We start from the raw sequence: 14,037 nt of genomic DNA, 5'->3' as shown, positions 1-14,037 counted from the left end.
ACAGGTCTGACATAATTCTGATAATTTTGCCTTGGTATATGAGAAATTTCTTTGCCTTGGCCACTTTCAATACGGTATCCTTGGATCTAATATTTATGAATTGCACTATGACGTGACGTGGCATAGGTTTGTCATGGTTGAGCTTGGGAGGGGTCCTCTCTGCCTCTTGGACACAAGTGCTTGTTTCCTTTGCTAGATTAAGGAAGTTTTCAGCTACAATTTGTACAAATATCTCTTCTATAGCTCTCTTTTTCTCCACACCCTCGGGGATGCCAATGATCCTGACATTGGAATGTTTCATTGAGTCTGTAATCTCCCGTAACCTACATTCTCAAGATTGGATTTTTTCAGCCAAGTTTCTGTTTTAGCTTTCTCTTCTACCACCTTATCCTCCAGTTCACTAATTCATTCTTCTGCCTCATTTACCCTGGCCATCAGAGCATCTAGTTTTGCCTGCATTTGATTCATAGCATTTTTAATTTCTGCCAGATTCACTCCTATTTCTGCCCTTAGAGATTCTATATTCTTGTTAATATTTTCATTAATATTTTTTCAAGTCTACACATCATCTTGACCATTGTTACTCTGAACTCCATTTCTGATAATTTGGTTATATCCATATCCATTAGTTCTGTGGCAGAGGCTACAGACTCATTGTCTTTCCTTTGCTGGGGGGGATTTCTCCTTCTCGTCATTCTGATGAGGAGAGGTTGAGGGCTTGTCCAGACCCTGAATTATTGACCAGGACCCAGGCAGTGTGCCCTTGTTTTATAGGGACCTTAGGGATGTGGGCTTCTTGATTTTTCAGTCTGCCTTCTGGGGGAGGGGACTGCTGCACTGATACTCAGGTAACCCTGTTTGGGTAGAGTCTCCCTGTCCCCTGCGAGGGGGGATGGGCATGGGCACAATGTGAGCTGGTATTTCCAGGCTTTTTTCTCTGGCAGCTTTCCCTGGTGGTTTGCTGTGTCTCTTCTTAGTGTCAGAGCATTAGTGGCTGAATCCCAGCTTCTGTCTCAGAACAGAGAGTTAGCAGTCCGGTCTACACTGAGCTCTTCTGGCCACTTTAACTCTGTTTCTGTTGGTGCTGCTAAATCTGTAGCATCCCAGGATGTGCGCCCCCAGCTGGCGTCCCAGCCCTCACTTCCAAGGCCCGCACATCTCTGTCCTTTGTGTTTCTAACACTGCCAGCCGCCCCCATATTCCGGTGCTCCATTTCAGTGTGGTTCACACACACTCCGGAGCTCTGGTTTTCAGACTGGTCATGCGCGTTCCCAGGCTCACGTTCTCAGTGTGCTCTCTCACGGGTGCTGGTCCGTGAGTCCACCCAGTCCCCAGGGCAGCTGACTACCACTTCCCAGCGCCCAAATGCAGAGGCTCCTTCCCCCTTCCGTTTATCTTCTGATATCCGTGCATGGATTCACGGCTCTCTGCTTCATACCTCAATACTCAGTCCTGGAGATGTTCATTTGTATAGGTCCAGGTGTATCTTCCTGCATCTCAGGCTGATTCTGTGGGTGTTCAGGATGGTCTGGTACCTATCCAGCTTGACTCAGGATCAGGTGAAAAAGGGTACTCCTACTCCTCCACCATCTTAACTTCTCTGGACCACATCTTCTTCATCCATTCATCTGTTGAATTGAATCTCGGCTCCTTCCACAGTTTGGCTATTGTCAACATTGCTGCTGTGAACATTGGGGTGCATGTGGCCCTTCTCTTCACTACATCTGTATCTTTGTGGTAAATAGTCAGTAATGCAATTGCTGGGTCATAAGGTAGCTCTATTTTTAACTTTTTGAGGAACCTCCACATTTACAGGACCCCCCATAATATTTCCTGTGGTGCTGACTTGGTGGTCACATATTCTTCAATTTCTGTTTGTCCTGGAAGCTCTTTATCTCTCCTTCCATTCTTAATGTCAGCCTTGCTGGATAAAGTATTCTTGTCTTCATGTTTTTCTCATTTATACCCTGAATATATCATGTGAGCCCTTTCTGGCCTATTAGGTCTCTGTAGATTAAGTCAGATGTCAGTTGCGTGTTCCTACCCCTGTAGATTAAGAACTCCTTGTGTCCAGCTGCTTTCAGGACTTTCTTTTTATCTCTGAAATTTGTAAACCTCCTTAGTATATGTCAGAGTGTTGGTCTAATTTTCTTTAGTTTGGGAGGGGTCCTCTCTAAGTCTTGTACATGAATGCCTGTTTCGTTCCCCAGATTAGGGAAGTTCTCAGCTATGATTTACTCAAGTATATCTTCTGACCCTCTCTCTTTATCCTCTCCCTTAGGCTCTCTAATAATTCTGATGTCATTTCATTTTTTGGCATTACTGATTTATTGAAGCCTCCCTTCATAGTCTAGTAGTTTTTTTTCTCTTTTCCTCAGCTTCCTTCCTTTGCATCAACTTGTCTTTTATGTCACTTACTGTCTCTTCTGCCTCTTCTGCCCTAGCTGTTAGAGCATCCAATTTAGACTTTATCTCAGAGCATTTTTAATTTAGGCCTGATTAGATCTCATTTCTGCACTAAGAGATTCTCTAGTGTCTTTTATGCTTTTTCAAGCCCAGCTATTAACTTTATCATTGTTATCCTGAATTCCATCTCTGACATTATACTTATATCCACATCAATTAGATCCACTGCAGAGAGTATTATCTCGGGATATTTCTTCTGTTTTGAATTCCTACTTCTAGTCATTTTGTCTAGAGATGTATGGATGAAAAAAACACAAATATCAATCCCAACTCAAGGGAAATACACACTAGCTAAATCTGAAGGGTGAGAAACAACAACAAAAAAGAGCGGGGATGGGGAAGAGAGAATAAAATCTTCCACATAGACTAAACAGGGTCATCCAACTTGGTCCTGAGTATATTTTGGTCTGTGTATTAGAAGACACTAAATCCTAAAATTGTAAAGAAAGCAAAACTACATATATATGAAAACAAAATTGAATACAGCGAAAGGAAGCCAAAAATGAGTATGTATAGTAAATATAAATGTAAAAAATGAATTTTTTTTAAAAAGACTTAAAAACAAAGAGTTGACAAAATAAGAAACTCATTGAAAAAGAAAAAAAGAAAAAAAAGAAAGGGGAAATTTTAAACTGAAATTTAAAGGAATCATGAGAAACAACCTCAAATTCTATATACTATTTTCCCTTAGAGCTGCAGGTGTGCAGAGTTGTGTGCTCTGTAAGCTTGGTGTTCCCTGTTCTTCTGGCTCGTCTCTGGGTGAGGGGCCTGCTGCATTGATTCTTTGTCTTGGCTGTGTTGCACCAACCCTTGCCAGGGGGTGGGCTCGGTGTAAGGTAGGTTTCTGGTTTTTCTATGTGGCTTTTGTTCCCTGAAGGCTTTCCAGGCCTCTTTAGAAGATGAGAGTAAAAATGACTGTATCCCGATCTCCAGCTCCCAAGCCAAAAGATTGTGGTCCCCTTTCTTCAGTAAACCTTCAGGGATAAGCAGTTTTCACTTTGTGCCACACTCTGCAGACTCCTGGGGTACGTGCCTGCACTGACCGTCCTGGGGGAAGGCAGAGGGTCATCCATTTCTGTCCTTGTCAGGTCCACCTTGGAGAGTTGTCACCCTGTAGTGCTTGTGCCCATGCCACCCTTATTGGGAGAAGCTGGGGGGTTACGCACTTCTGTCCTTGCAGGAACCCTGCAAGGTGTGCATTCACCCGGTGGTGCACATGCTCCCATTGCACCTCCTGGGGGAAGGCAGAAGGCCACGGCTTTAATTGACTTTGCAACCCTCCTCTCCCCCACTGAGAGGTGTCGCCAGAGCATGCAGAGTTCACGGTTTATGGTGAACTGAGCCGACAGCTTCCTCCCGGGCTTGCAGACAGTAACCAGGTTCCCTGCTCCAATGCTGGGGAACTCTGATGGCTCAGACACCCCCATTCTCTCTGTGACCCTAGGGATCCTGAGACCACATTGTTCCACCTAAGATTCTGCCCCACTTCCCCCAAGAGCACCTATTAGGGAGAGACGTGTCTCACTGGAGCAGATTCTTAAAGGTTCTGATTTTGTGCTCTGGGGCTATATCACTTTGTGGTAGCTGAGCTCCCTCCCCTCTGCCATTTATCCTCCAATGTATCCCATCCATATCACGTCTCCACACTCCTACCTTGCAAAAAGTGCTTGCTTTTCTCTTTGTAGAAATCCAGCAAGTCTTCTCTTATATCTCAGGTTGAATTCATAGGTGTTCAGAGTGATTTGATAGTTATCTAGCTAAATTCAAGGGACCAGATTAAATGAGGTCCTCTACTCTTCTGCCAACTTCCTCTCTTCCATAATTACTTTTTCTACGTTCTGATTTTATCCTGTTTCTTTTTTAATTTAGGTAGTTAACATATAGTGCATTATTGGTTTCTGGAATAGAGTTCAGTAATTCATCACTTACATGCAACACCCAGTGCTCATCAAAAGTGTATTCTTTTTAAAGATTTTATTTATTTATTTGTTTACTTGAGATAGAGAGTGAGATTGAGCATGAGCAGGGCCAGAGGCAGAGGGAGAGAGAGAGAAGGAGGCTCCCCACTGAGCAGGGAGCCCAATGTGGGTCTTGATCCCAGGACCCTGGGATCATGACCTGAGTTAAAGGCAGACATGTAACTGCCTGAGCCACCTAGGTGCCTCAATAAGTGCCTTCTTTTTTTTTTTTTTTTTTTTTTTTTTTTTTTTTTAAAGATTTTATTTATTTATTTGACAGAGATAGAGACAGCCAGCGAGAGAGGGAACACAAGCAGAGGGAGTGGGAGAGGAAGAAGCAGGCTCATAGCGGAGGAGCCTGATGTGGGGCTCGATCCCATAACGCCGGGATCACGCCCTGAGCCGAAGGCAGATGCTTAACCGCTGTGCCACCCAGGCGCCCCAATAAGTGCCTTCTTTAATACATATCACCCATCTGGCCCATCCACCCCCACATCCCTCCATCAACCCTAGTTTGTTCTCTATTGGTAAGAGTCACTTATGGCTTGTTTCCCTCTCTCTGTTTCTTCTTCTTCCATGTCCCACATGTTCATCTGTTTTCTTTTTTAAATTCCACATATGAGTGAGACCATAAGGTATTTGTCTTTCTCTGACTTATTTCATGTGTCGTAATATACTCTAGATCTATCTACATCATTGCAAATGGCAAGATTTCATTCTTTTTGATGTCTAATATTCCATTGTATATATATACCACCTCCTTTTTGTCCATTCATCAGTCGATGGACATTTGGGCCCTCCCCATAGTTTGGCTATCATTGATAATGTTGCTATAAACATCAGAGTGCATGTACCTCCTCTGAATCTGTATTTTTGTATCTTTTTGGTAAATACATAAAAGTGCAATTGCTGGATTATAGGGAGTTCTATTTTCAACTTTCTGAGGAACTTTTTGAGGAACCTCCAGTTTTCATTCCCACCAAAAGAGCAAGAGGGTTCCCCTTTCTTCATATTCTCACCAACACTTGTTCTTTCTTTGTTGTTAATTTTAGCCATTCTGATAAGTGAGGTAGAATCTCACTGTAGTTTTGATTTTTATTTCCCTGATGATGAGTGATGTTGAGCATTTTTTCCATGTGTCTGTTAGCCATTTGTATGTCTTCTTTGGAGAAGTGACTATTCATATCTTCCACATATTTATTAACTGGATTATTGGTTTTGGAGAATGTTGAGTTTGATAAATTCTTTATAGATTATGACACCTACCCTCTCCCTATGTCATTTGCAAATATCTTCTCCCATTCCATGGGCTGCCTTTTAGTTTTATTGCTCTTTTCCTTCACTGTGCAGAAGCTTTTTATTTTGATGAAGTCCCAATATTCATTTTTGCTTTTGTTTCCCTTGCCTCTGGTGACGAGTCTGGTAAGAAGTTACTGCAGCCAAGGTCAAAGAAGTTGCTGCCTGTGTTCCCCTCTAGGATTTTGATGGTTTACTGTCTCACATTTAAGTCTTTAAATTTATTTATTTTGAATTGATTTTGGTCTAAGAAAGTGGTCAAGTTTCATTTTGTGCATGTGGCTGTCCAGTTTTCCCAACACCACTTGTTGAAGGGACTGTCTTTTTTTTCCATTGGATATTCTTTCTTGCTCTATTGAAGATTAGTTGACCATATAGTTGTGGATCCATTTCTGGGTTCTGTATTCTGTTCTATTGATCTATGAGTCTGTTTTTGTGTCAATAACATACTGTCTTCATGACTACAGCTTTGTAATGTTAAATGTTGATATTTTTAAGGTAAAATTTTCCTCAGTATAATGTGTGAGTATTGGGGAAATATGGTAGTTGATAATTGATAAATTGGATGATACAGACATTTGCAATTATATTGTCTCTAATATATGTTTTAAAATTTTTATGATAAAATTTCAGTACATGAAGTAATACTGCAGACCATTTTTACTCCTTATACTAAATGGTAAAAAATTGATCACCATGTTTGGGAACAAGCTTTCTTTCCAAGGAAATATTAAATATATTTTTCAGATTTTTTTCTACTTCTTCCTCATTCAGTATCTTAAACTCTATCAAATCCATATTGCCCTTAAAATTGAATTTCCTATAGGTAAGGGTGCAGCCCACTAAACAGTGAACCCCTTCAGAGGTCTGCAAGGAACAGAATGACTTGCTTGTAAACACAGATGTTGGAGATATCTGAAGGTATGTATTCACAGACTCAAAATCTTCAATTGTTCGAGGTTCAAGAGTAAAGGAGTATATTTTTCGGTATTTGTTCTTTTCCAGGAGATCAGAATTAAGAAATTCTTGGTTTGGAATGTACTGCTGTCTTCTGATTTGGTCCAAGTACCAGATTCCTTTGTCTTCTGTCAAGTGGAAGATGCAAGGCACCTGTGGTTGATCCTGCCCAGAAATTAACTCCAGAGGCTGCCACATTTGGTAAGAACGTCCAAACCCAGCATCCACTATGTAATTCCTGCCATCAGTAGTCACCTTTAGAAGAAGGTGGATCATAGCTTTGCTATATTTGTTGGCTGGAGTACTGTAAACATACCCTCCCAACATTGTGGTCTCAAAACCGATTGTGGTCAGAGCCCAGTACAGAAGATGATTGACCTGGAGACACCACCCACCACGGTTCTTTCTCACAATTTGATCAAAAATCACTTCCAAGCCCAATTCCATGGCTTCCCCACAATGTATGTTAAGGTTCTCAAAGGGAATGGCTCTGATCTGGTGCTGAAGAATGTCAGTTAATGTTTCCAAGTCCAATTTCTTCCTAGAGTTCCTATAACCAATTCTTTCAAAATATGCTTCAATGTCCATGATCTCCTAAGGGAAGTAAAACAAAACAGAAATCGATACATTACTCTTGGGGGGAAAGATGGAAGAGAAGTAGGGGATCCTATATCAACCAGTCCCTTGAATTGACCTGGATATCTACCAGACCATTTTGAAGACCCATGAAATCAGCCTGAGATGTAAGAAGATGTATCTGGATCTCTACAAACAGAACTTCCATGGTAGTTGGTCTCAAGGTGGGGAGCTAAGAGTCTGCAGGCAGATATCAGAAAATAAACAGAAGAGGGAGGGAGCATCCGTGAACTTGCATCAGGAAGACAAAGGCCTCCTATTCTGGGGACAGGGCACAAACTTGCAGACTAGTAGCAGCAGGGAAAGGTCTTTAGAACACTGTCCCCCAGACTGAAAAATGGAGCTAGGGAGCATGGGTGTGAACTGGGGGCGGCTGGTGGTTTTAGAAGCACAAAGGGTGGAGATGTGCCTGGCCCTGGGACTGAGGACTGGGAGAGCAGCCATGGAGTGCACAACCCAGGACACTGTGGATTTTTAGCACAATAGACAGAAACAGGGTCAGTGTGGCCCAGAGAGCTCAGTGAAGAGCAGACTGTGACCTTTCTGATCTGAGATGGAGTTTGGATGTGGCCACTTCTGCTCTGATTCTCAGAAGAGACATGGAAAGCCACCAGGGAAAGCCACCAGAGAACAAAAGCCACAAAAAAACCAGTTCCCACTGAGCCCATAATCCCCCCAATGGGGGTCAGGGGCATTCTGCCCCAATAGGGTTGCCTGAGTATCAGCACAGCAGGAACCACTCCCAGAAGACAGGCTGGAAGACCAAGAAGCCCACATTCCTAAAGTCCCTTAAAAATAGGGACATCTTACTTGGGTCCTGGTCAATAATTTGGACTCTGTACATCCCCGCAACCACACCTCATCAGAATGATGAGGAGCCCCCAACAGAGGAAATAAACAGAGACTGTGGCCTCTGCCACAGAACTAACTGACATGGATATAACCAAGATGTCAGAAATGGATTTCAGAGTAACAATTATCAAGATGATGTATAGGCTTGAGAAAAATATTAACGACAATATAGAATCTCTAAGGGCTGAAATGAGAACAAATCTGGTGAAATTTAAAATTGTATAAATGAAATGAAGTCTAAACTGGATGCTCTGACTGCCAGGGTAAATGAGGCAGAAGAATGAATTGGTGAGTTAGAGGATAAGATGATAGAAAAGAAGGGAAAAGAGGTGGCATGGGAAAAATGAATCCAATTTCAAGAAACTAAGCTGAGGGAAATTACTGATTCAATGAAACGTTCCAATGTCAGAATTATCAGGAACCCAATGGGGTGGAGGAAAAAAGAGGTCTAGAAGATGTATTTTAGCAAATTGTAGCTGAGAACTTCCCTAATCTGGGGAACAAAACAAGCATTCTTGTCCTGGAGGCAGAGAGGACTGCTCCCAAGATCATTGAGAACAGACCGACACCACGATATATAATAGTACAATTTGCAAATCTTAGATCCATAGAAACAATCTTGAAAGTGGCGAGGGGGGAAGATTTCTTATGCACTAAGGGAGGAACATCAGAATATCATCAAACCTGTCCACAGAAAGGACTGGCAAGACATACTTAGAGCACTAAATGAGAAGAACATGCAGCCAAGGATACTATATCTAGCAAGGCTGTCATTCAGAATGGATGGAGAGAAAGGAAGCTTCCAGGACCAGCAGAAACTGAAAGAATATGTGCTGACAAAGACGGCTCTGCAACAAATATTAAGGGGGATTCTATAAAAGAAGAAAGACACCAAAAGCGATACAGAACAGAAATTTACAATCTACAGAAACAAGGACTTCACAGACAACATGACTACATTAAAATCATATCTCTCAATAATCGCTCTCAACATGAATGGCCTAAATGCTCCCATAAAATGACACAGGGTTACAGATTGAATAAGAAGACATGACCCATCCATGTGCTGTCTGCAAGAGACTCACTTTGAACCTAAAGATACATCCAGACTAAAAGGGAAGGAATGGAGAACAATTTTTCATGCCTATGGACCTCAAAAGAAAGCTGGGGTAGCAATTCTCATATCAGACAAATTAGATATTAAGCTAAGGACTGTAGGTAGAGATATAGAAGGACACTATATTATTCTTAAAGGGTATAACCAACATGAGGATCTAACAAGTATAAATATCTATGTCCCCAACAGGGGAGCAGTCAACTAAATAAGCCAACTGTTAACCAAAGTAATGAAACATACAGATAATAATACGTTAATAGTAGGGAACCTCAACACTCCACTCTCATAAATAAACAGATCATCTAAGCAGAAAATCAACAAAGAAACAAGAGCTTTGAATGATATACTGGACCAGATGGACCTCATAGATGTTAAAACAACAGAATACTCATTCTTTTCAAATGACATGGAACTTTCTCCAGAATAGACCATATACTGGGTCACAAAACAGGTCTCAACTGACACCAAAAGATTGAGATTATTCCCTGCATGTTCTCAGACCTCAATGCTTTGAAACTGGAACTCAAATACAGGAGAAAACTTGGAAGAAACTCAAACACTTGGAAGCTAAGGACCATCCTGCTTAAGAATGTTTGGGTAAACCAGGGAATTTGAGAAGAGCTTAAGCAATTTATGGAAACCAATGAGAATGAAAAAACATCAGTCCAAAACCTGTGGGATATTGCAAAGTCAGTCCTAAGGGGGAAATACATAGCCATCCAAGCCTCACTCAAAAGAATAGAAAAGTCTAAAAATACAGACCCTATACTCACACCTTAAACAATTGGAGATAGAAAAAAACAGGCCTGAGCCATGCATAAAAAGAGAACTGATTAAGATTAGAGCAGAGATCAATGAAATAGAAGCCACAAATACAGCAGAGTGATCAACAAAACTGGAAGCTGGTTCTTTGAAAGAATTAATAAGATCAATAAACCACTGGCCAGACTTATCCAAAAGAAAAAAGAAAGGACTCAAATTAATAAAATTATGAATGAAAGAGGAGAGATCATGACTAACACCAAGGAAATAGAAATGATCATTAGAAACTATTACCAACAACTATATGCCAATAAGTTAAGCAACCTGGAAGAAATGGATGCCTTCCTGGAAACCTATAAACTATCAAGACTGAAACAGAAAGAGATTGACAACTTAAATAGGCCAATATCCAGTAACGAGATTAAAGCAGTGATCAAAAACCTCCCAAAAAAACAAGAGTCCAGAGCCTGATGGATTCCCCGGGGAATTCTACCAAACATTCAAAGAAGAAATAATACCTATTCTCTTGAAGCTGTTTCAAAAAATAGAAACAGAAGGAAAACTTCCAAACCCATTCTATGAGGCCAGCTTTACCTTGATCCCCAAACCAGGCAAGAACCCCATCAAAATGGAGAATTACAGACCAATATCCCTGATGAATATGGATGCCAAAATTCTCAGCAAGATCCTAGCTAATAGGATCCAACAGTACATTAAAAGGATTATCTATCACGACAAGGTGGGACACATCCCTGGGATGCAAAGGTGATTCAGCATTTGGAAATCAATCAGTGTGATAAAACACATTAATAAGAGAAGAGATAAGAATCATATGGTCCTCTCAATTGATGTAGAAAAAGCATTTGACTAAATATAGCATCCTTTACTGTTTAAAACCCTTCACAGTGTAGGGTACATTCTTCAATTTCATAAAAACCATCTATGAAAAGCCCCCAGTGAATATCATTCTCAATGGGGAAAAGCTGAGAGCCATTCCCTTAAGATCAGGAACACGACAAGGATGCCCTCTCTCACCATTATTGTTCAACATAGTACTAGAACTCTTAGCCTCAGCAATCAGAAAACAAAAGAAATAAAAGGTATTCAGACTGGCAAAGAAGAAGTCAAACTCTCTCTCTTTGCAGATGACACGATACTTTATGTGGAAAACCCAAAAGATTCCACCCCCAAGTTACTAGAACTAATACAACAATTCACCAATGTGGCAGGATACAAAATCAACTCACAGAAATCAATTGCATTTCTATACACTAACAATGTACCTGTAGAAAGAGAAATTAAGGAATTGGTTCCATTTACACTAGCACCAAAAACCATAAGATACCTGGGAATAAACTTAACCAAAGAGGTAAAGGATCTATACTCCAGAAACTATAGAACGCTTTTGAAAAAAAATTGAAGAAGACACACAAAAAATGGAAAAACATTCCATGCTCATGGATTGGAAGAATAAACATTTTTAAAATGTCTATGCTCCCCAAAGCACTCTACACTTTCAATGCCATCCCTATTAAAATACCATTGGAATTTTTCACAGAGCTGGAACAAACAATCCTAAAATTTGGATAGATCCAGAAAAGACCCCGGATTGCCAAAGGAATGTTGAAAAAAACAAAGCTGGGGGCATCATGTTGCGTGATTTCAGGCTATACTGCAAGCTATGATCACCAAGACAGCATGGTACTGGCATAAAAACAGACACGTAGACCAATGGAACAGAGTACAGACTCCAGAAATGGACCCTCAACTCTATGGTCAACTAATTTTTGACAAAGCAGGAAAAAAACATCCAATGGAAAAATGACAGTCTCTTCAATAAACATTCTCTTCAATAAATTGGACAGATGTATACAGAAGAATGAAACTCGACCATTTTCTTACACCATACACAAAGATAAACTCTAAATGGATGAAAGACCTCGATGTGAGACAAGAATCCATCAAAATCATAGAGGAGAACATAGGCCATAACCTCTTTGACATCGGTCACAGCAACCTCTTTCATGACACATCTCCAAAGGCAAGGGAAACAAAAGCAAAAAATGAACTTGTGGGACTTCATCAAGATAAAAAGCTTCTGCACAGCAAAGAAAACAGTCAACAAAACTAAGAGGCAACCCACAGAATGGGGAAAATATTTGCAAATGACCCTTCAGATAAAGGGCTGGTATCCAAGATCTATAAAGAACTTCTCAAACTCAACACCTAAAAAACAAATAATCAAATCAAAAATGGGCAGAAGATATGAACAGACACTTTTCTGATGAAGACATACAAATGGCTAACAAACACATGAAAAAATGTTCCACATCATTAACCATCAGGGAAATTCAAATCAAAACCACATTGAGACACCACCTTACACCAGTTAGAATGGCAAAAATTGACAAGGCAAGGAACAGCAAATGTTGGAGAGGATGTGGAGAAAGGGAAACCGTCTTATACCGTTTGTGGGAATGCAAGTTGGTACAGCCACTTTGAAAAACAGTGTGGAGGTCCCTCAAAAAGTTAAAAATAGAGCTACCCTGTGACTCAACAATTGTGCTACTGGGTATTTACCCCAAAGATACAGATTTAATGAAAAGAAAGGCCTTATGCAACCCAATGTTCATAGCAGCAATGTCCACAATAGCCAAACTGTGGAAGGAGCCAAGATGCCCTTCAATAGATGAATGGATAAAGAAGTTATGGTTCATATATATGATGGAATATTACTCGGCCATCAGGATGTACCCAATATTTGCATCAACGTGGATGGAACTGGAGGAGATTATGCTAAGTGAAATAAGTCAAGCAAAGAAAGACAATTATCCTATGGTTTCACTTATTTGTGGAACTTAGGAATAGCAGGGAGGACATTAGGAGAAGGAAGGGAAAAATGAAGGGGGGGGGAAACAGAGGGGGAGATGAACCATAAGGGACTATGGACTCCAGAAAACAAACTGAGGGTTTTTTGGGGGGGATGGCCTAACCTGGTGATGGATATTAAGGAGGGCATGTTTTGCATGGAGCACTGGGTGTTATACACAAACAATGACTCATGGAACACTAGCTAAAAAATGAATGATGTACTGTATGGTGACTAACATATCATAATAATAATAAAATAAGTAAATAAAATACACTACTTCTGCACTGGATTTCTTTGATTAGCTTAATTATAACTAATGTATTTTAGATATGTAAATACAATCAGTGGTTATAAATATCCATAATCATAATTTTTTAGTGCTTTTATTGTATAAATTACTTTTGTACATATAAACTTAGTAACCCTGTAGAAAAACTATTATCACTTCTTTCATGTTTTAAGCATGAGAAATTAGAAATACAAAATAAGAGAGGAGTGAAACTATATAAACAGTTTACATGTGGTTTTCTTCATGACAAACAAAACAAGGTTCAAATTGGTATCAAAATAGGGTTTACAAATAGTTCTGAATATAAATAGGAGAATTATATAAAGGAATCTAATGATTTCATGGTACCTTATCCACTCACTTTCCCCTTTAGATAAAATTATCCGGTCAAAGTTTCCCACTCGAAGATTACATTCATTTGTGCATTGATTTATTAATTCATTCAACATATTTTCTGAATATCTACTATGTATTTGTTGCTGCTTTGCTGCTTGCTTGCCCTCAGAAATCTTACATTTTAGTGGGAGTTGGATGACATGGAGAGCAAATTGATAAAGCAATAAAACATTCAATTTCTTAGATTTGGTAAGTGCTCTGTGGAAAACTGCAGCAAAGAAGTCACGTTACGCACTGAGAAAACTCATTTCGAATAAAGTGATTAAAGAAGGCATCATTGTGACCTTAAGGATGTGAAAGAATGAGCCATGTCCGCATGTTTGGGGAATACCATTGAGGTAGAAGAAACAAAGCAAAAAAAAAAAAAAAGTCTCAGAGAAGAACCTGCCTGGAGTGCTCAAAGAATATGTAGGAGCCCAGGGCGACTGAAGCAGAG

At 40.2% G+C, this 14,037-nt stretch overlaps 1 protein-coding gene across 1 annotated transcript; it reads right to left on the bottom strand.

Annotated features, from left to right (window-relative positions):
• Positions 1-6,103: 6,103 nt before the first annotated feature.
• LOC100480317 (arylamine N-acetyltransferase 1) lies at positions 6,104-7,940 on the bottom strand. The gene has a single exon (XM_002915718.4). It carries the CDS (start codon positions 7,263-7,265, stop codon positions 6,393-6,395), a length of 873 nt encoding a protein of 290 aa, XP_002915764.1. The 5' UTR covers positions 7,266-7,940; the 3' UTR covers positions 6,104-6,392.
• Positions 7,941-14,037: the final 6,097 nt, after the last annotated feature.

Source organism: Ailuropoda melanoleuca, chromosome 18 (assembly GCF_002007445.2).
Source record: "Ailuropoda melanoleuca isolate Jingjing chromosome 18, ASM200744v2, whole genome shotgun sequence".
Classification (NCBI taxonomy): Eukaryota; Metazoa; Chordata; class Mammalia; order Carnivora; family Ursidae; genus Ailuropoda; species Ailuropoda melanoleuca.
Note: the sequence above shows the minus strand (reverse complement) of the source record. Positions and strands in the feature narration are given on the sequence as shown.

Excerpts from the sequence above, each read along its gene's own strand:
- LOC100480317 (XM_002915718.4), bottom strand. The coding sequence starts at position 7,265 with ATGGACATTGAAGCATATTTTGAAAGAATTGGTTATAGGAACTCTAGG.